Source organism: Dunckerocampus dactyliophorus, chromosome 2 (assembly GCF_027744805.1).
Source record: "Dunckerocampus dactyliophorus isolate RoL2022-P2 chromosome 2, RoL_Ddac_1.1, whole genome shotgun sequence".
NCBI lineage: Eukaryota > Metazoa > Chordata > Actinopteri > Syngnathiformes > Syngnathidae > Dunckerocampus > Dunckerocampus dactyliophorus.
The window spans coordinates 15392501-15415095 of record NC_072820.1 but is presented as its reverse complement, the minus strand read 5'-3'; the positions used below and the strand labels follow the sequence as shown (position 1 = coordinate 15415095).

The following is a 22595-nucleotide window of genomic DNA, read 5'->3' as shown; positions in this document are numbered from 1 at the left end:
CTATATATAATATATTATGCATAAATAAATAGAAGTAATTATATTTTATTTATTATTGTGAATCAGGTAATTATGTAGTAAACATTATCTAAATATGTTTAGACTAAGGTAATCTGACACCATAAACTTTTGATTCTTCCTGCTCCTTTTTGGACATGTTCCTTGTGCCTATTTTGTTTGTAGTTGTGCAATTTTGTTTGAAATGATCTTGATGGAGTCTGCTTTATATTATTATTGTTGTTGTGTTTGAAACAAAATAAAAGGAATGAATGAATAAAGTTAATAGTGCAAATTAAGTAAACTAACTTTGGCCCACAAACTTCCTGTCACCAAGGCTGAAGTATCGATCATATCACGCGAGTATTACTCCACTATGAATGCTAGCCTGGTATCGATAATTTAGATATTTGTTTCGATCTGCCCAACTCCAGAAGTGAGCTCAATTAGCGAAATGCTGATTGGAAGCTGCACACAACAGTCCCACCGTAGCAACTTAACAAGGACTGACTGTTGTTTTAGTAAAATTTGGACGCTAATATAGTCGACCAATGTCCGAAAAGGCCCCTCTTCTGAATTATCGACTCACCACCAGCACCGGTCCGGAGGTGAAGAATGAAGCCGCAAACAGGAGGGCCAAGGGGAGTGGAGAGCAGCGCGGCCCTCGGTCTACCGCTACCAGCACCTCTACCGCCATCAAAACCACCCGAACGTTGGGTGTGTTTTTCGGAGTTGTTATTCCAACTTTGCTGTCAATGTTTAGCGTTGTCGTGTTCCTGCGAATTGGTAAGTAGGAGGAACACTACACATTCTAAAACAAAATGAAAGGAAATAGTTACTTCGGCCTATGTGTGTTTAACATTCATTAGCAAAAAATAGTAGATGCTAGCTAAGCTGGTCATGTGACTAACCCATGTGAATCACTATTGTCTACATTTTAATCCGTTTTTTTACTCCCAGTGATTGCATACACTTTTTGTCCATTTTATAATCATCCCACACTTAATATTAATTATTCATTTAATCCACATGTAGACCCAGCAAGCATTTCTGTCCTGTGTAAGGTACAAGTGTGTTTGACACTTTTCTCATTGCAAAAACACTCTACAAGATTAAAACCTGTTGTGTTGCAGAGAGGACCAACTGGCCTTTGTATTGTATTGTATTGTATGTATTGTGTGTACTTTATTTATCCCACAGCGGGGAAATTTACTTGTTACAGCAGCAAGACAAGTAAAGAGAACAGTGTAAAGAAAGCATAGTGTCTACAACATGGTTCAGGTGGTGCAGGTGTTGTAGAGCCTGACAGCGGTCGGTATGAAGGACCTGCGGAACCTCTCCTTCTTACACCGTGGGTGTAACAGTCTGGTGCTGAAGGAGCTGCTCAGGGAAACAACAGTGTCATGTAGCGGGTGAGAGGTGTTGTTCATGATGGATGTCAGCTTAGCCAACATCCTTCTCTCCCCCACTTCCTCCACGGAGTCCAGAGGACCGTCCAGGACAGAGCTTTCTCGTGATATGTGATTTGTTGGGGGTTTATCCACTTCCAAACTTTCCAAAATGGTTGCCAAGCCAACCTTATTGTGTTTTTAAAGGTAGAAAGTGAGTGTTTTTGAAGCCCAGATGTTTGATGTGGTTTGGGTAACATACAGTCGTTTCCTTAGTGGACATGAGGACTTGCCACAAGTTTTTAATATGATGAAGATGGTTGAGGCCACACGGTGGCCTATTGGTTAGCATGTTTGCCACACAGTCAGGAGATCGGGAAGATCTGAGTTCCAATCTCCGGGTAGTCCGTTTTCCTCATTCCAAAAACATGCATGTCTATATGTGCCCTGCGATTGGCTGCCTCTTGCCCGAAGTCAGCTGGGTTAGGCTTCAGCATACCCGTGACTCTAGCGAGGATAAGCGGCATAGAAGATGGTTGGTGTATGTGTGTTGGAACCAAGAAGAAAAACTGCTTCTTGCAGTATCATTCCTAATATGTCTGAAAAAGTGTGACATGAAATTTACAAAATGAAGCGTTCATGCGTCTGTTTTCTATGATTTTTCTATGTCCAATGTAAATATCACAGTCACAGTAGAGCCATAGACAGTTTGCATTGTAGCCAATTTGTTTTCATTAAAATGTCTCGTTCCTCTCATCAAAACAGTACAAAAGATGACGGATGAAAGCACAAAATACCATTGTCCACTGCTAAGGACATAAAAATTGCATAAAAAATAAACAAAACTAAATATAATTTAAAAAAAATGCAGCAACATAAAAAAAGCAACACAACTTATTTCTACAGTCTCCATTAGTCTCTATTATTATCCTGCTGATGCTGAATAATCCTGCAAACTAAGACAAAATGTATATAACTGTAAAGTCATACGTGTTCTTTATCGTTACAGGATTTGTTGTGGGTCAAGCAGGATTCTACCAGTCCATCTGCATGTTCTTCGTGGCCTACATTATCATCACAATGACTGTTCTTTCTGTCTGTGCCATCTCAACTAATGGAGCTTTAGATGCAGGAGGTGCCTACTGTATCCTTCCGTAACCTCTGTAACCTCATTTTCACTCTTCACTCTTCACTACTAATTGTCATGAGTTGCTTTATTCAACAAGATGGTGATGTCCTATGTGGGTTAAGTATCCTTAAGGAGAACCTCCAGACATGATCAGTCGAGCGCTGGGTCCAGAGTTTGGTGGCAGCATTGGAATCATGTTTTTCTTTGCCAATGTGTGCGGCAGTGCCCTTTACGTTTTGGGTCTGGTTGAAGCCATCATGTCTGCTTTTGGTGTCCCAGAAGGTTGGTTGTTTATAGCAAATTCTAATCACATTCAGAAGCATGTACTGTGTTTGTCTCTGTTAACAAATTGTATTAATTTTTTTCGTTTTTGCTTCAGAGAATGTAGCAGTTATCGGAGGCTCTTATCGGGTGTTGCCTTCAGGATACTGGTGGTCTCTGCTCTATGGCACAGTCCTGCTCTTCATTTGTTTCATTGTCTGCTTGGTGAGAATTGACAACGTGATTTTATTTATGACTCATTCAGTCATTACATTATAAACTTAAAGAACACAATCCATATGGACCCCCTTGTAATAGGAAATCATGGATATACAGTCAGTCCCTGCAATTTGTGGGGGTAATGTTCCAAACCCAATAAGTACAAATTTAGCGAGAATGGGGTGAGCATTAAAAGTGAAAGTCAGTGTTTCTTACATCATGCATTTATTCGGTAATTGAATACAAGTGGTCAACAAAGGTGAAGTATCCATTGCGCAGGCGAGCAGTAGAGGAGCTTCACCTCTGTTTGTACATCGGTGTCGCCTTGCAATGCTGGTCTGAAACCTGCATAGACGCCTCCACAATGCAACCCAACCCCTGACCAGCAACAGAGCCAAGAAGGCAGAGCTTGGACACACACCTTCGTCGCCTGGCAACACTTCGCCTTCCTGTTGAAACATACATGGGTGTCCAAAGTGTGGTGCAGGGGCCATTTGTGGAACGTGGCTCACTGCACAAATAAACAAAAACCCAGCATAAGTGTAATGTAAGATTTGTCTTTAAATATATGTATAACTTTTTTTAAATTATAAATATCAAAGGACAGCTGCTCAGCCTTGATGTAAATAAGCTAAGACAAAAACAGTAAGCTGGCGTTGTTGAACAACAAGCTGGAACAAAGAAAAGCCAGCATTTCAAGAAATGCTGGAATGTCACAAATGGCAATTTTGCAACTTTACAGAGCTAAAAATTACATATTAATCGAAATATTGCATTAGTATGATTATTTATTATTATATATTATGATAACTTTGTTTGGTGTCAAAAAATGTTGACAATAATATTGTTTAAGGTCAATTTGTGGGACAATAAACATTTCAAAACTTGTATTGTTTTGTGCCTTGGTTAAATGAAAAAATGTTTGTCTAGTTATATTTTTTCATTGCACTTTTTTTTAATACTGGATATATTCAATTTTCATAAACAACTTGTTTTCTCTACAGGTTGGCGCCCACATCTACACTAAAGCCGCTTTTCTCATCTTTCTCATTGTCACAACCGTCCTGGCGTCCGTGTTTAGCAGTTTTTTCATCGTGGGGCCCAGGCTGATCACACTTCCAGATACCCCTGTTATGAACAGCTCCACCCATGCCATCGCCAACTATACTGGTCTCAGACTCCACACCTTGGAGCGCAATCTATGGTGTACGTCTCTGCAATGTTGTTGTGACGTTGAATGGCAGGTTTTCATTCAGTAAATGTATACAAACAAAACGATAGTAAAGTACTACTAGTTTCTAGTTCCACTACACCTGGATGACTTGTATCTCCTTTGTTTCCTTTTAGCCAATTACACCGTCGACTACACGACTGGGACAATGATGAGTTTTGCTACAGTGTTTGCTGTCATGTTCAACGGTTGCACAGGAATCATGGCAGGATCCAACATGTCCGGTCAGATAGTCCTCTAATTGCTTCCATAAATTCAGCAGCTTTATCAACCTCTGCAATTGCTTCACAATGTTGCGTGTGATACCCAGCTGTTGGTGTGAAACTCGTGTTACAATGAAGTATTAATGCTGGCTGAGCAGTTGACTCCTCACCACTATTACATTGGTTCTGTTGCTGCTGTGTTGTACAATATGCTTAAAGGCATAGTTCAGATTTTTTGACATGAAGTTGTATGACATCCCCATCAGCATTGTCGTCCAATAACAGCGACTTACTGTACCTCCCACTTGGTCCGCTATGTCCAGTTCTGCTCAGATTTCTGAGATAAAGAACGTAGTTCCGCTTAGTTTCTGGGGACAATTAAGTAAAGAGTTTGGCTTCGCAAAACAATATGCGTTCAAAAGATTCAAACATGTGCATCACAAAAATGCCTTCTCAAAAACCTAAACCTCACAAAACGTTCGGCGTTATATCTGTCTCCCGCCATATTACTGCGCACTGTCGCCTGTGCGTTCATGTGAATGTGACAAAGACACTTGCATCTTCTTCCACTGTGGAACACATGTAAACAGGAGCTCCCTCGCAGAAGTAGATACGAGCGTCTTCGTCACATACACATGAACGCACAGGTGGCAGTGCACAGGGATACGGCGGGAGACTTATATAGTATAATGCCAAGTGTTTTGTGAGGTCTGATTTTTTTTCGTAGAAGGCAGTTTTGTGATGCAAACGTGACCATGTGGTCAAAGAGTGCTATGTTTTCCATTCCAATTCTCATGTACTCCAAATCATTATTAAAGTTAAAAAATGTACTTGTTTTATATATTTTATTGGCCTTCTGAATAACGCCCTGTCCTTTTTGTAGTTTAAGTAAATAAACGGGCCAGCTATAGTTAGAGCATATATGGTGTCCTGGGTGAGATTTGAGGAGCTGTTGTGAGCTGTGTGTGACAGAATATGTCAATAGAAGAGGTTTGGTTGTGATGCCTCACTATTATGTTGTCTCCAGGTGACTTGAAAAACCCCAGCTATTCCATCCCCAGGGGAACGTTAGCGGCTGTTCTTACAACTTTCATCACATACAACCTGCTGGGTCTGCTGGCTGCGTCGTCTTGTGAACGGTTAGACACACACACACATGCACACACACACTCAGGTGACAAAGTTTTTTTTCATATGAAGATGCAAAATTCTTGAAGGCCTCATAAGCAATTATATTGCCTAAACATGATGTCACCAGTATCCATGACTGGTAGGCAGGAAGAAAATGTCCTTGATTTAACATTTAACCTTTGAGCCACCCAGAATTTGGAAATTTAATTCCTCCCCAGGGAAGGGCAGGAGTGTTAAGGCGACTGTGAGTCAAAATTCTGTCTCCTTTTTTTTTGTATGTGTGTTTGACATTTTGACACATCACATCAGCAAAGCCTCATAGTTCTTTCAGAAGGCATGTCAGTTAAAGTGTCTACTTCCATTTTATGCATAGGCATGTGTTCACTGATTGTAAATGGGGAATGCAACTTAAAAAATATACACCCACCCATACATTTTCCTCCACTTGGGACTCAGAGCTGACCCAGGAAGGCCTCTGGGTCCCCCCAGTGGAGCTGAAAGGGACAGACATCTCAGACAGAAGGGCTGGGCAATATATCGATATTTTTTAAATATTGATATTTGCTTTAAGCACGATATCAAAAACCAACCATATTTTTATATCGATATAGACTGGATTTGTTCTGTATCTCCCTCATCCCTGCATGCAGGGGGAAGGAGGAGGAGTGGAGCAGAAGCCCGGTGGCTCCAGTCGAAGTGACAGCAAGGAATAAGCGGTAGCTCAGTAATGTGGAGGCACTTCGAATTCAGAGCATAAAAAAATCTTTTTCACCACCTTAAGATTTGGCACAAACTCCAATACGAGGAATGTGTGAAGCTGAACGCTGTCTGCCGCACTCCTCATGAAAAGAAAATCAAAGTGGTGTGCTATTATAAAGAGGTGTCCTATCACATTGCTAAGATATGATCCCTGTTGCAACAGTGGGGGGGAAAAACTGCTTTAAAAACCTGCTGAAAACGATGGACTCGCCTTGTCCAGCGAGCTTCGCAGTCACAAGTATTTAGCACGACAAGCTCTACCACAAATGTACAAGGAAGTGAGACAGACAGTTGTTAAGCCTGATGCAGTTGACAGGTTGGTGTCCCTGGCACAAAATAAGGACATGCTTGTGTCTTCTAAAAATCTTTACCTAAAAAATATTACTGTTCAACTGAAAGTATTTTTGAGTTGTTGACACTCCTTCATATTTTGTTCTTTTGTTATTAGCTGAGGATTTGAGCATAGCTAAAGGTTTGTTATAAAAAAATATTATTTGGCTTTTTCCATATTTATTTCAAAAAGAGAATTGCCTACTTTATTTTAGAGGCTATTTTTAGATACGATTTTTAATGTGCATCTTGCATGAAGCTTTAAAACTTCAAAAAGCATCCTCATGTTAATTATTTGTTTTAATAGAACAACTTGACACGCATATTTGGCTTCGATTTTGTATAAACTCACTTCGCTTAAAAGATATCGGATATATATCGTATATTAATATTCAACCCAAATATATCAGGATATGAGTTTTGGTCCATATCGCCCAGCCCTATCAGAAAGTTACTACTACAACTCAGAAATAGTATATGGAGAGAATACTAAATACTAGAATACTAAAATTAAACAAATCGGTAATGCTAATAAGGACCTAATTTTCAGAAAAGTATCGAAAGAATGGAATTTAATGCCTGTCAGAAAACGGAATAAATATATTAAATTAGATATAAGAAAACATATTGGAGAGCAATGTATGCCTAAATAAGAGAATTTATTTCATACTGGGAATTCTATTGATCATCCTTAGTCGCCTTCTCCAAAGAGACTACAGCTTCCTGGGTGCCATCAACATTTGGCCGCCTCTTGTCACAGTTGGTATTTACTCCTCGGCCGTGTCAGCTGCTATGAGTAACCTCATCGGAGCCTCCCGAATCCTGTACGCCCTCTCCAAAGACAACCTGTTTGGTAAGACAGTTTGTGTTTGCTAGTCATCCTTATGCTTTAGTACAGCATGCTAAATGGCAGCTAATGTCAGTGTGATGTCACTAGTTGATTGATCTTTTTTGGCAGTTTCCTTTTAGTTTGAAAAGATTAAATGTCTCATGAAGATACAGTAGTTCAGGTCATGCTCACTGCTAATTGATGTCTCTCTATTTCTTAGCTACAGGTTCCACCCTATCTGAGTCAGCATCTAAATACCCAGATCTTACCACATCTTGTGAGAAGTGCAAGCAAATGGAATCTTGTTAATTTCCTGTCTTTGTTTTTGTGACTGAGGCATATTCATTTGGAAAGGCCATTTCACAACAGATGGCCTGCAGTGTGTATGTGCTGATGACTCGGTTGTTTATCTGATTGACAACCATGAGAATCCACAGACAGGCGCACTGTTTGACAGTGTTTTTTTAAATTGCTACAGGTGGTGTCCTGGCTCTCATGAAAAAGACCTCACCCAATGGTAACCCTTGGGCCTCAGTGCTTGTGTCTTGGTTGCTTGTACAGGTAGGTTTCACTCATACATATTCACATTAGCATGTAATTACATAATAAAAATAAAGCTTCAATCAAAATAAGATTTACTTAATTCATATATAATGTATGTAATAGAAGAATTACTTAATTAGTATTTAGTGAAATTTTTTTTTGTTTGCCTGCTAAGAATAATGTTATTGAAAATTACTCTGAATTTAATTACAAACTCTGACAGGACATCACAGGTCAATTTGATTCATTGTTTGCCACTAGATGGTGCTGTTTGCTGGAAAATTGAACACCATTGCTGTCATTGTGACCATCTTCTTCTTGCTGGTGTATGCTGCTGTGAACCTGGCCTGTTTGGCTCTAGAGTGGGCATCAGCACCAAACTTTAGGTATAGTAAAGTCACTAGCAGTTAGTTGATCCAGTATAGGCCACAATCTAGCGGTTGATGTTTGATGTTCACAGCGATTGTTGGTAATGGTTTATTTTGAATAAAACACAGTCACATTGAAGTACATCAGATTTGTACACTTGCACAATTCAACATGTCCAGAAAGGAGTAAGAAGAAGCAGAATTTAATTTGATCCCTTCTTCATGCCTCAACAGTTGTTCACATCTTGTGTGTATCATGTTCACGTTATCATTTTCTTATCGGGGGAAAAATAATGAATATAAAAAATAAATACATACCATTCAAATACATGCATATAATATATTTGTATTTGTACTTTATTTATCCCACAGCGGGGAAATTTACTTGTTACAGCAGCAAGCAAGCAAGATACGCAAGTAAAGAGTACAGTGTAAAGAAATGCTTAATGACTACAACATGGTTCAGGTGGTGCAGGTGTTATAGAGCCTGACAGCGGTCGGTATGAAGGACCTGCGGAACCTCTCCTTCTTACACCGTGGGTGTAACAGTCTGCTGCTGAAGGAGCTGCCCAGGGAAACAACAGTATCATGATTATAATAATAAGTAGGTGCAGGAGTTAGAACTGACAGAAACATTGCACAGTGGAACCTTGGTTAGCGTCCGCAATTCGTTCCAGAAGGGCCGACTAACCGAAACGGACGCTAACGGAATTCATTTTTCCCATAAGAAATAATGTGAATCTAATTAATGCTTTTCAGAAAGCCAAAAATGTTAGCACAATATGAATAAGAAGTTTAGAATGACTGTCTTACTGCGTCCAACCTCAGCAGCAATGGTGCGCTGCGAGAGGCCTTGCTTATGCAGCTCAACAATCTCATCACTTTCAAAGAGAGAAAGCTTTTTTGTCTTTACCATCAAGAGATCATGACAATGTGACTGCCTGACAGAAAATGACATTGAATCTTTCCTTGAATTAATTTTTGCCAACATTTTGGCTTTTAAAGGTTGTGGTCTTTTGATCTTTTGATCAGCTGATGAACAGCCGACTTCACTTTAATGCTTGTTTGCGATAGATTGCTTACATACTTCTTTTTGCATTTTGAAGCTCTATTTAGAACCTCCTTAAGATCCAGCAGCGCAAAATGTAAATTCTTGCAATTTTTCAGCAAGATTTTGGTCAGGAGTGTATATAAAAATACAACCAGCATTGTGTTGTGTGAAGTGCCCTTTTATTTATATAGTTAGTAAGTGAAGTGTGCTTTTTTGCCACATAATTCATGTATGGCAACCCCAGTGAATACTAAAAAAAATGTATGATTTTTGGTGCATAAAATAATTAATAATAATTACATGCTTTTATTTTGTCTTTTTTGCATTGAGGCCTTCATTTCGTTGTTTCACATGGCACACCTGCACACTGGGCATTCTTGGGTGCCTGGTCATGATGTTCCTGATCAGTGCCATATATGCTTTTGCCAGCATTGCATTTATGCTGCTGCTCCTAATGCTGATTCATTACTTTGGCCTCATCAGCAACTGGGGCTACATCAGCCAAGCGCTCATCTTCCACCAGGTACAGACACACAACCGTCTCTATTTGCAAAAGAGCACAATTATGCATGATCCCCTCCCCTCCCCTCCTCACCCCACCCCCCAATTCTTTTTTCTCAGGTCCGCAAGTATCTCTTGATGTTGGATGTGCGTAAGGATCATGTTAAGTTCTGGAGGCCTCAGGTGCTACTAATGGTGGCGAACCCTCGTAGCTGTGTCAGCCTTCTATCTTTCATTAATGACCTGAAGAAGAGTGGCCTTTATGTACTGGGTCATGTAAAGTTGGGATTACTTGGTAAGGAGGATGTAGAGTACTGTACATCACGCCTTTCTGCCTTATTGGCAGGGTCCTCCACCTATACTGTACCCGTTTACATATTTGAATTCAAATCTGCTCCCAACAGAGCAAATTTTGTAGTACATTGTGACACAAATAGCTTTACCGCCGATGACTCATTTGACTTCATGTGTGGTTCTACAGATGAGTTGCCGTCTGATCCTATGCAGAGCCGTTACGACTCATGGCTGTCCTTGGTGGACCATCTGAACATCAAGGCATTTGTTAACCTCACCCTAGCTGACTCTGTTCGAAGTGGGGTTCAGAACCTTCTGTTCATCACAGGCTTTGGTTGGTACTGTTATCTCTGCATTGTTTTCAGTTGTTGACTTGTTTGGGGGGGGTACAAAGTAAACTAATTTGCTGTAATTGTTTCTAGGCGGAATGAGGCCAAACACGCTTGTCTTGGGTTTCTATGACAACTGCCCTCCTCAAGACCACCTCAAAGGCAAAATGAGTCTGCCTACAGGCCGTGGCTTGGATACAGTATGTCCAAACAAAGACTTGGGAGAACAACAGCCCCCTTTCTTCCCTCAAGTACGCAATGCTGATGGACCTAAAGACTTGGCGGAAGAGGAGTATGTTTCAGTGATAACAGATGCTGTTAAAATGGGCAAAAATGTGACACTGGCTCGATATTTCAGCCAATTCCACCGGGAAAATGTGTTAAGCTCAACAAGAAAGACTGTCCCTCACCAAGGCATGGCTGGACCATTTGTTGATGTTTGGCCCCTGAATATGCTCCGACCAAACAGCCGAAGCTATGTGGACATCTGCTCGCTATTTCTGCTGCAGCTGGCCTGCGTGCTGCATGAAAGCCGTGCGTGGAGCCAGGCCAGGCTGCGCCTCTTCCTGTGCGTAGAGGAAGGTGTCAGTCTCCAGGACGAGGAAGAGGCGAAGCTACGAATGATGCTGAAGGAGCTCAGGATATCTGCGCAGGTACAGATGGTTGCCTGGGACCAGGTGGTAGCGCTGCACTGGCTGAGACAAAGAAGGGAGGGCGAGGAAGTGGAAGATGAGAAGGGAGATTGGACAGAAACATTTCCGAACAATGCCACTCAGCTGACTGATGAGTACATCCACGCCGTCAACAATCTTATTCGACGACACGGAGCCCCTCAGCCTGCTGTGCGTTTCCTGTATTTGCCGCACCCGCCTGCTGATAGACGCCGCTACCGTGCCTATCTACACCAAGTGGACCTGTTGAGTCAAGACTTGGGGCCAACGCTGCTCATTCACGGTGTCACTCCTGTTGTCACTACTGACATCTAGATTTTATCATAGTCCGCGTTCTCTGACACTAATTGCACATGGAATCACTCACTTGTTCAACAGTAGCAGATTCTGCTACACTTCTGTTTTACATTTCACACTAAGATATTAAGACACTTGGGGAGATTTATAAACACTATGTAACATAACGTGAATTATTGGAAGAGTTTTAGCATGTTCATTTATCACATATATGATAGAATGTGTAGCAATTGATAGATGGCTTATCCAGTGAGGAAGGAAAGAAAGAAAAGGTATTGGGGAAAAAATGAAATGCTAATATGAGTATAAATAACTGTAAAGCTTGTGCAATGTTATAGAAAAATGGAGAAATAAAGATGTATATAAAAATGCAAATAAAATGTAATATAATTAAATATAAAATATTACAGCTGCAACAGTTAATTGAATCAATTATTTAACTATTTTGGTATGTGATTAATCATTTTTCGATTTAAATATCCTCTGATTTGGTCCATCCAGGGCCTAACTGCATTACTCAATTCATCGAAACGCCAAGCTTCAGATTAATCAACTAAGTAAATTAAGTTGCAGCCCTAGACATATAACATAAATATGTTAGACAAAGATAATAAATATAAGGATAAAGATATAAATATATTGTGATATGAATTGATGATTTGCACATTTTGAGGTAAAAGAAACATAAATATTAGTATGTATTTTTAGGCTTGCACTTTGTTAACATTGTTTGGGCAGTTTTGGAGGACTGGGCGTGTGGGGCCCTCGTCCTTCCTGTTTCGCTGCACCAGTTCACATACAAATAGGACTTTGGGGGGTGGTCCACGGTCAGGCGTGGTGGGGTTATGGGGCTGCCTTGCAGTGGCTCTTTTGCCCTTGGCATGCCTCTGACTCAGCCGCCCCTCAATTTTAACCGCACAATAGACACTTCAAGTTTGGATGGGCTGGGTAGGTGAGGGCCCCACCATACCTCAGCTGTTCAATTGCTTCGTTAGCTGACATTCACATACATCCATATCAGGGATGAGGGGGGGGTCTCGTGCTACTGGTGGCCTGCATGCCACCGTGGTGGCTGCTGGTGCCGGGCTGTGTGGTGGTGTGGGATCTGGGTTTTGGGTCTGGGACCCCAGGATCCCCTACTCCGCTGCGCCTCGGGTCCGTTCCACGGGATGTCGTGACAAGGCTTCCAGGTGTTGGGGGGGCGAGCAGGGTGTCATTTATTTTATTAAGCTGTTTTTTAAATTTTATTTATTAAACCTGTTATTTTTATATATTTTTTATTATTATTATGCGGGTACACAGGGTACCTTGCTCCCTGGGCGTGGGTGCTGGGTGTTCCATCTCTGCCGCCCGGGCCTCCATGGGGTGGGGGGGGGCCTGCGGCGGGCTCTTTTCCGGTTGCGGGGGAATGTCTGAGCCTGCTGGTGTGTGGCCCCCGGTGCCCGTTTGCCCTTGTGGGGTGTGGTCTCTGCGGGCTCTCTGTAGGGCAGGGCTTGCTGGGTGGTGGGAGGCAGTCCCTCTCCTTTCATGCATTCTCAGTGACAATTACACGTTCACACATACACACACATTTATATAAATGAAGACATATCACTGTGGTTGTTGTTCTCTCCATCATGGTCTTTATGGCCGTCACAGACGTTTGCTGATGTAGTCCTGTTTGTTTCTGTTGTTTTGTTATTGTCATTGCAATTGTTGTTGTTGCTGTTGTTCTTGCCTCTCTTTGTGTTGTCCCCCGCTTGTCCCCCACATCCCCCTCTGTTTTCTTTTCTCTTTTTTTCTATCCCCTGCTGCTCCGGTCCATCCAATTTGCATAAATAAAATTTGCACAGCACCATACCATACGTGTTGAGCACGTTAGGGCATTCCATTTAGATCAACAATACTATCTGCCCTAATGGCTGGACAAGACAAAAAATGTTAATATTGTTTATACATGGGTAAAAACATAATTAAAATTGTTACCTTGTACTTCTTTCCTGAATTGAAAGAGCAATGCTGATTCTTGCCGGCTTCTCTCCCGTTGCCTAAGCAAATATGTCTTCATACAGTAATTGTTAGCTGATCATGCAAAAAACAATTACATTCCTGTATTGTCAGGGAAGGTTTACATTCAAAACATACGGGCATAGGGTTCTATAGCTATATTCGTCATTGGATTTTACGGTATCGCACAGAGGCATACCGAGTTCCCACAATACACATTAAGTGAAGGACAGGAAGTGTGACTGCCTGGCAATGTAGTCACGCGTCTACTCCGTGATGGCATACTGTTACACTCCTGAATATCTAAATTTGCACACGACTTTGTGTTCCTTTAACCTCTACCTGAAATTACAAAAAATGTTCCTTAGGATATCTTTTTCTTTGGTGTTGACTAGATCACGTGTTCTGGTAGGCATTTGTTTTTAACAAGACCAGAATCAGTCAACATCAAATGTAAAGTGCCCGCGTGATGCAGTTAATCATTGGGCAGCGGGCCCATGTGGTGGGCAATTGTGGAAACCTTCTGACGTAGAGCCAACGCCATCTGCGGCATATGTCGTGTGGCATGCGAACGTTCCATGAGCTTGTGCAGAGGAGCTTTGACACCTGCCTACATCAAACTGACAAACTGTGTGGGAGGGAGCCTGTTCACGGGTGGAGGCAGATTTTTCTCAAGGTACTATTAATGGATGCGGCATTGAGAGAGAATTAAACTGGACTTATAGATGAAGTGGATTCATTTGTTAACATTGCCATCATTTGCACTTCAATTGACAGAACATTTTTGGGTGTTGGACTGCATCACATCCGGCCAGTTAGTGGTAAAAAAAAAAAAAAAAAAAAAATGAGGTCTTCGTCTCTACCGAAATGGTACTTGGGTGAATGCAGACAGGGAATTTTTTGTTAAAGTCTGTAAATAGATAACTGGTGTAGACATTAACAAGCAGCTCACACCATCAGTGGTGAAAAGAGGAAGCTTGGTCTCGTTGTTGAAGGTGTGAAGTTGTCCCTCTGCCTCATAACGTCAGCTTCCGTGTGCCTTATTTAGAATTGTTGCTCACAGCACGCATTGGCAGTCCTGCTCTCCTCGTGAGGAAGGATTGATCAGCCTGTCGTCTGCCCTCATCTCTGAGAAACGCATGCCAATTTGGGATGCGCCCAATAATTGAACTTTTTTCGAGTGTGCGAATGGCTTTGATATGCTATATCGAACATATAACTTATTCCACAAGGACAGGCCTCCCTAGGTTATTTCAAGAGGTTGCCACTTGTTTGCCCCCACATATCAGAGCCACTCCACTTTAAATGTGGCATTGTGAGTCCAAGCTGGACTTTTTTTTTAAATAACTGTACACACTAGCTTGATGTCTATTCAGTACACTCTTTTTCAGCTGAGACTGGGTTCAATATGGCACGTGTGGTAGGCAGACTAATGTAAATGACACCTGGTGTGTCACACATTTATGGCAGCGTTCCCTTCGTGTTACAGGATTACTGTCAACTGCTGATGCTTTCCTGACAACACACCTTTTAAATTCCATCCATCCATTTTCTACTGCTTTTCCGAGATCGGGTCGCGAGGGCAGCAGGCTAAGCAGGGAGGCCCAGATTTTCCTCTCCCCGGCCGGCGGATCCCGAGGCGTTCCCAGGCCACTTGGGAGACATAGTCTCTCCAACGTGTCCTGGGTCTTTCCCGAGGCCTTCTACAAGTCGGACTTGCCCTGAACACCTCCCCAGGGGGGCGTCCGGACCAGATGCCTGAGACACCTCATCTGGCTCCTCTCAATGCGGAGGAGTAGCGGTTCTACTCAGAGTCTCTCCCGGATGACAGTGCTTCTCACCTTATCTCTAAGGGAGAACCCAGCCACCCTACGGAGAAAACTCATTTCGTCCGCTTGTACCCGATCTTGTCTTTTTGGCCACTACCCAAAGCTCATGACCATAGGTGAGGGTAGGAGCGTAGATCCACCGGTAAATTAAGAGCTTTGCCTTTCGGCTTAGCTCTCTCTTCACCACAACAGACCGATGTAGAGTCCACATCACTGCAGACGCCGCACCAATTCGCTTGTCGATCTCACGTTCCATCCTTACCTCACTCGTGAAAAAGACCCTGAGGTACCTAAACTCCTCCACTTAGGGCAGGATCTCATCCTCAACCCGGAGATGGAACTCCACCCTTTTCCAGGCGACAACCATGGACTCGGACTTGGGGGTGCTGATTCTCATCCCGGCTGCGAACGGATCCAATGAAAGTTGAAGTTCACGGCTCGATGAAGCCAGCAGGACCACATCATCTGCAAAAATCAGACTCAATCCTGCAGCCACCAAACCAGAACCCCTCAACGCCCTGGCTGGGCCTACAAATTCTGTCCATAAAACATAATGAACAAAATTGGTGACAAAGGGCAGCCCTGAGGGATTCCAACCCTCACTGGAAACGTGTCCGACCCTTTGCCGGCAATGCGAACCAAACTCTGACACTGGTCATACGGGGATCGAACAGCCTGAATTAGTCCCATGCACTCTCAAGGACCCTGCTGAGAGTGTAGAGCTGGTCCACAGTTACAAGACCCGGATGAAAACCACACTGCTCCTCCTGAATCTGAGATTCAACTATCCGGCGGATCCTCCTCTCTAGAACCCCTGAGTCAAGGTCAGCAGCACACCATCCCCACCATACATGGTGTTGACTTTGCACTGCTTCACCCTCCTGAGACGCAGAATGGTGGTCCAGAATCTCTTCGAAGCCATCCGGAAGTCGTTCTCCATGGATTCTCCGAACTCCTCCTATGTCTGAGTTTTTGCCTCAGCGACTGCCAGAGCCACAGACCGCTTGGCCTGCCGCTACCTGTCAGCTGCTTCCAGAGTCCCATGAGCCAAAAAGGCCCAATAGGACTCCTTCTTCATCTGGACGGCATCCCTCACCACTGGTGTCCACCAACAGGTTCTGGGAGTACCGCCACGACAGGCACCGACCACCTTACAGCCACAGCTCCGATCAGCTGCCGTGACAATGGAGGCACGGAACATGGCTCATTCAGACACAATGTCCGCCACCTCCCTCGGAACATGGTCCTGCTGGGTCTGACCGGCATCCTCCCCCACCATCGGAGCGAACTTACCACCAGGTGGTGATCGGTTGACAGCTCTGCCCCTCTCTTCACCCGAGTGTCCAAAACATACAGGTATGACCGCAAGTCCGATGATACGACCACAAAGTCAATCATGGAAGTGCGGCCTAGGGTGTCCTGGTGCCAAGTGAACATGTAGACACCCTTATGCTTGAACGTGACGAGCACAGAAGTCCAATAACAAAGCACAGCTCGGCTTCAGATCAGGGAGGCAGTTTCTCCCAGGTCTCACTGTTGCTGCCAACGTGAGCGTTGAAGTCCCCCAGCAGAACAAGGGAATCCCCTGAGGGAGCACTCTCCAGTGCTTCCTCTAGAGACTCCAAAAAGGGTGGGTATTCTGAACTGTTGTTTGGCGCATAAGCACAAACAACAGTCAGGACCCGTCCCCCTACTCGAAGGCGGAGGGAAACTACCCTCTCGTTCACCGGATTAAACTCCAATATACAGCCCACAAGCCGGGGCGCAACTGCTGGCAACGCCAGAATGGAGCAAAGTCCATCCCCTCTCGAGAGGACTGGTTCCAGAGCCCTTGCTGTGCGTTGAGTTGAGTGACACTATATCTAGCCGGAACTTCTCAACCGCGTGCACCATCTCAGGCTCTTTCCCTACCAGAGAGGTGACATTCCATGTCCATGTCCGGGCCCCATGGGCGTAGGCCCGGTCACCAGACGCCCCTCCTCCAGGCCTGGCTCCAAAGGGGGGCCCTGGTGACCCACGTCCAGGCAAGAGAAAACGTGGTCCAAAAAAAGAGGTCTATTAAGCCACTCTTTGTCTGGTCCCTGACCTAGGACCTGTTTGTCGTGGGTGACCCTACCAGGGCCATAAAAACCCCCGACATTTTAGCTCCTAGGATCATCGGGACACGCAAACAAACGCGGTAGCTCAGGGAGGAGACCTTTTAAATTCTATAATAAGATAACACATCACTGCCCTGCAAGAAATCAAGACTCTTGGCATATACACGCTGACCACAACATTAGGTATACCTGCACAATGAAAATGCTGTGCTATGTTTTATTGTTTTATGCTTTGTTAGTGCTGTTTATTGTAGTACTTTGCAGTGGTGTGGGGTAAAAATATTGAAAACTACTGATGTTCCAGGCATTGCTCTACTCATAATTGGTTTCTAGTGCTGAAAGGCCGAAACACCCACTGATTCAAAGGTACACTACTGCGGATGTGTCCTAAACGTCACATCCTTCCCACGGCTGAGATAAAGTTCCCATGCCACTCTCAACATCCACGCCTCATGTGATTGCCATCTATTGGCACAAAGGACAGTTTCCATCAAGTGCTGTGTTTTTACAAACTGTAAAGGCATAATACCTTCAAGTGTACCTAATGGAGTGTCCACTGACCATATATGGTAGCTCCCTCAGTCCACCCCCTCACACCGGGGATGCCCTTCTACTCACAGAACAAGCGGATTTGAGTCATTTTCACACTCAGGAGATGTGAGTAATTTCGTCATCTGTGTTATTCAAACTATGGAAAATTTATTCATGGACATTAGCGATAAAATATGGATGTCTGTGTCACTGACCGGGTTGCATCTGATGAGCTGCATTGTGTATCTACTGGAAACTTTCTCAATTTCTGGTAACATTTAGGAAAACTAACTGCACCCTTATACAATTATTTATTGTACATCGGTAACCAGTATGGCTTCATATTACTAAAATGCACCTCACGAAGTGGCCCATTAGAATATTTGTCCCTCTGTAATAAGTAAATACGGCAAAAAGACGTTGGATTGTTGAGTTCCGTATATCATTTTGGTCAGATGTTTTCACCATGGGCGTGAATGTCTTATTCATTTGTGACCGGTAATGCTTTTTCTAGGATAGAATGATAATACTGATGATTTTGGAAGACTTTCCCCAAAAAACTGTACAATTTTCCTTCTTACCTCTTCACTGAGCTCTTTGTACTTTCTCATTGTTCTGATTATTGGTCAATCTCATGTGTGACATCAAACAAATCATTTTTTACTGCCAAAGACGCTATCAGCTGCAGTCAATCATGATCACACAAGAAGACAATATAGCTTAGCCTTGTCAAGGTCAAACACCTTCCGGAATCTTCTGCACCGCTTATGAGATTTAGGTGACATATGTACACGTGCATCTCAAGAAATATAAATATCTTTGTAAAATGAATTTGAGTAATTCAATTCAAAAAGTGAAAAATGAATATTCTATAGATTCGCTACACACAGAGTGAAATATTTCAATAATGGATTTCTTAATTTCTTTATATTTTTGATTATAGTCTAGCGCTAATAAAAAAAAACCCAAATTCAGTGTCTCGTAAAATTTGAAAAATTGACAAAAAATTCTGTATTGTAAACTACTGGTTTGCACTCTTATCCGCACATGAACTGAAAAAACTTCCTGAGCCTTTAATTGGTGTATTATTTTATTGAGCTGCACCTGTATACAGTATATATTTGAGTCTTTATGTAGAATTCTGATTGTTCTGATTGTGAAATTTGAGAAAATTACAAATAAATTCAAACGTGCACCCGGTTATTAAAAATCATTGATGTGCGGTGTATAATAATTCCACTTTTGAAAAAGAACAGTTCAAATAAATCGTTATGATGACATTTATTCCCATGATGAGTATATGTAAGCTTTTGACTTGAACTGTATACTAATTCACAATGGGAAACCACTTTCCTCAGTCCTTTACATTGGTGTGATGTTGTTGGTGTGAAGTCTTGTTTAGAGCTTACAGCGCGCCTACCTGTTTTCCAAGCCGCATGCCCACTCTTTCTCGCCTTTTTGTTTTTGACGCACAGCACCACCACTAAAGGCACCAATCAAAAACTGAGTAGTTTTTTTGCCATCTGTTGCTTCATTCTTCATGTGGAAACTTGTTTTTCTGTGCAAATGTTCACAATATAGACTTTCATCCATCTGTAACTGCGGGTGAGCCTGGATCCAGACAAAGAGGCCAGCACATTTGGACTGGACTACAGTATTTGCCATAAAGATGCTTTTCAGAAACTGCAGCACCTTGCCCCGTGATTTGTTCCTTGTCAAATGAATGCTGTGGGCACATTTTTAAATAGTGATTTATCACTGGTTGGTTTCCCACATTTAACAGCACAGGGAATCAAGCAGATGAATGCCAACTGGATAAAACTGATTTATGCCAATCAACGTGTTGACTTGGATCAGTTGATGCTTATAGCAGATGGCGAGACGATGCCGCAGCAGGTCTCTCAATGTGTGAACGGAGGTCAGTGTGGTGTGAAATGCTTCATTTCCACCTTTAGTGTTAATATTCAAATATGTATGACTGTCCCCCAGGGGTTCATACCTCCTGCAATAGTGCATATAACTACACATATGATTGTATGGTTGTTACCCACTACATTTGTAAAGTCTGTGATTAGCAGTTGGCTACTACAACTCACGCATCGAGTTAACATCTCCCGTCAGACTGGAACATTTCCAACGGCCCTAAAAACTGCTGTCATTAAGCCTCTTCTGAAGAAAAGTAGTTTTGAGGCCACAGTACTGAACAACTGTCAGCCCAGATCAAACCTGCCATTCTTGGTAAAAGTCTCAGAAAAGGTTGTATACTAACAGCTTAATGACTTTCTCCTCTCTAACAATGTGTTTTGATACTTTCCAATCAGGCTTTAGGCCCCACCAAAGCACTGAAACAGCTCTGATCAAGGTGATAAATGATATCCGTCTGAACACAGATGCAGGCAAAGTCTCACGTTTAGTTCTGCTGGACCTGAGCGCTGCCTTTGACACAGTTGACCATGTCATCTCATTACAGAGGTTGAAAAAGTTGGCGGGAATCTCTAGTACTGCTCTAAATTGGTTCAAGTCCTATCTGGGGGACAGGAAGCACTTTGCTGGAATTGGTAACTGTGTCTCAGAGCAAATAGATATGACCTGTGGAGTTCTGCAGGGGTCAATCCTGGGACCCATATTTTTCATCTGTACATGCCTACTTTAGGCCAGCTAATACTGGCTTCCTGTCGCTCAGAGAATAGACTCTGCTTGTGTGCAAGTCTTTTCAAGGTCTTGCACCAAAGTACATCTCTGACATGTTAGAGCCACACAAACCATCTCGAGCTCTAAGAAGCTCAAGGAGTGGTCTCCTGCGGGTGCCCAGAGTCAGGACTAAAGACGGTGAGGCTGCGTTTCAGTTTTATGCTGACAAAATCTGGAACAATCTTCCAGAAGGATGTGAGACATTCTTCAATTTTGGCAATGTTCAAGCTGAAAACATTTCTATTCAACTGTGCATATGACAACTGAAAGTATTTTATCTGAAGTCTTAATTTTGTATCTTTTTTGTTTTATGGAATGATTTATGGAACTTTATGTAATGATTTTAGAACTATTTTATGTTTTTACGATTTTATGAAGTAATTTTACCCTTCTTTTCTGTAAAGCACTTTGAATTACCTTGTGTATGAATTGTGCTCTATAAATAAACTTGCCTTGCCTTACCTTGTGAAAAATAGGACCTTGTGATTTTCCTATAACTGTAGAAGTGATCATTTGAAAGTATTCAATTTGAAAAACACTTGCACTTAGAGAAAATATAGAAATAAAGTGTTGCATATTGTTATTTATCTGTTTCTTCTCTTATTAAATCATTGATATTTATTGTGAAAAATCATTAACACGATCACTGTCTTCCCATAGACAAATATCATTAACTGTTAATAATTACATATAGTTAAAGGTAAATTGAGCAAATTGGCTTTTTCAGAAGTGTGTATCAAACTGCCTAACCCTAACCCTTCACATTAATCAGTACCCAAGAAGCAACTCTCGGTTTCAAAAAGGTTTGTGACCCCTGGTATAGAAAATGGATTGTTTTTGTCTCATGTCCAGTGTCTTGACAAGTCGCTTCAAACTCCTGCAGTTAGAATAGCATTTACATCAACAAACTAAATTGCTAGTTGTTTGGACACATACACTACGAACAAGAAGTTAGGGATATTCGGCTTGCATGTGAAACTTCAGGATGACCCTAAAATCCACTATAACCTTTTGCAGTCCACTTTGAGAACATCGTGTTTGCAGCCTCGCCATGGTGAGGTACTGTCAGTGAATTGTTAGTTGTCTTGTTGGTCCCATGATGTCAAAATGTGAACAGAATGATTAAGAGGAATGTTAAGATTACCAATTCTAATTGAACCAGAAATGTATTGGTCGATTCATGAATCACACACCTGTTGTGAATTTTGCAGTTCAGCTCCTTCTTAGAGAACAGCGAGTTGTGCAAAAAGTGCTGAAATACTGAACAGTTGGACATGTGTTTTCAAAAGTTTAGAAAGTGAAATTCAGTTCTCTAAAGATTGTAGTGCATTTTAGCTTCATCCTGAAATCTCACCTAAAGCCTAATATCCCCATACCTATATTTTTGTAATGTGATAACTGTACAGTATGTATCTGAACAACATGAACACAGTGTATCATGATGACGTATAATGCAGACAGCCTGCATATTTGCATACTACTATGAAGTTACAGTGTGAAAATGCTTTAACAGGTTCCGCACTGAAGTTTGAGCAACAATTTGCTATCATCGTTTTATAATTAAAGTCACCTTGTGTTATATCACAATTCCCAAGTGTCTGCGAACTTTAACGCTGACGTCGATGCAGTTGGCCCGCAGTCGGCCCTGAACGCACCCTTGTATAATCGTTTATACAACAGCCGCGGAGCTGCCGCGCACTGGCCAACCATCGGCGGCGCTTCATTCACAAACTGCAGCGTAGCGGTGATTCGCCCGGGCCTCTCTCACGCCGGCACCACGTGAAATCGGTGACGTGCTTATGTAAATAGACTGGCAGAGGTGTGGCCCTGTGGTTGAATCGAGCGAACCACCCTCCACTCCGGAAGGGTGATGCAGATTGGTTGCGAGCTCAGTGATGCTAAAACGGGCAGCTCTCTGAACCAATGGG

The 22595-nt window shown here is 42.5% G+C and overlaps 2 protein-coding genes across 3 annotated transcripts in view; one reads left to right on the top strand and one right to left on the bottom strand.

The window, feature by feature from the left end:
- Positions 1 to 766, bottom strand: part of clcn2a (chloride channel, voltage-sensitive 2a) — a 76711-nt gene extending 75945 nt beyond the window's left edge. Inside the window, exon 1 of the mRNA XM_054756424.1 lies at positions 587 to 766. The gene's annotated coding sequence lies outside the window, so the exon portion shown is untranslated. The remainder of the gene's footprint in view (positions 1 to 586) is intronic.
- LOC129169762 (solute carrier family 12 member 9-like) lies at positions 351 to 12334 on the top strand. 2 transcript variants are annotated; one of them, XM_054756500.1, is made up of 14 exons: positions 351 to 783; positions 2395 to 2529; positions 2659 to 2796; positions 2894 to 3000; positions 3999 to 4200; positions 4342 to 4449; positions 5456 to 5567; positions 7344 to 7501; positions 7956 to 8038; positions 8282 to 8406; positions 9923 to 9962; positions 10061 to 10235; positions 10422 to 10568; positions 10657 to 12334. In XM_054756500.1, the coding sequence occupies exons 1-14, from the start codon at positions 549 to 551 to the stop codon at positions 11547 to 11549; spliced, it is 2658 nt and encodes an 885-aa protein (XP_054612475.1). In that variant the 5' UTR covers positions 351 to 548; the 3' UTR covers positions 11550 to 12334. The 2 variants fall into 2 exon arrangements, with proteins under 2 accessions (XP_054612475.1, XP_054612467.1); XM_054756492.1 differs by having other exon boundaries at positions 9770 to 9962.
- Positions 12335 to 22595: the final 10261 nt, after the last annotated feature.

Bases quoted from the DNA above. Each gene is read 5' to 3' on its own strand.
- LOC129169762 (XM_054756492.1), top strand. From the start codon at position 549: ATGTCCGAAAAGGCCCCTCTTCTGAATTATCGACTCACCACCAGCACC. The intron at 8,039-8,281 runs GTAGGTTTCACT...GTTTGCCACTAG, and splicing joins TGTCTTGGTTGCTTGTACAG to ATGGTGCTGTTTGCTGGAAA. The intron at 9,963-10,060 runs GTACAGACACAC...CTTTTTTCTCAG, and splicing joins AAGCGCTCATCTTCCACCAG to GTCCGCAAGTATCTCTTGAT.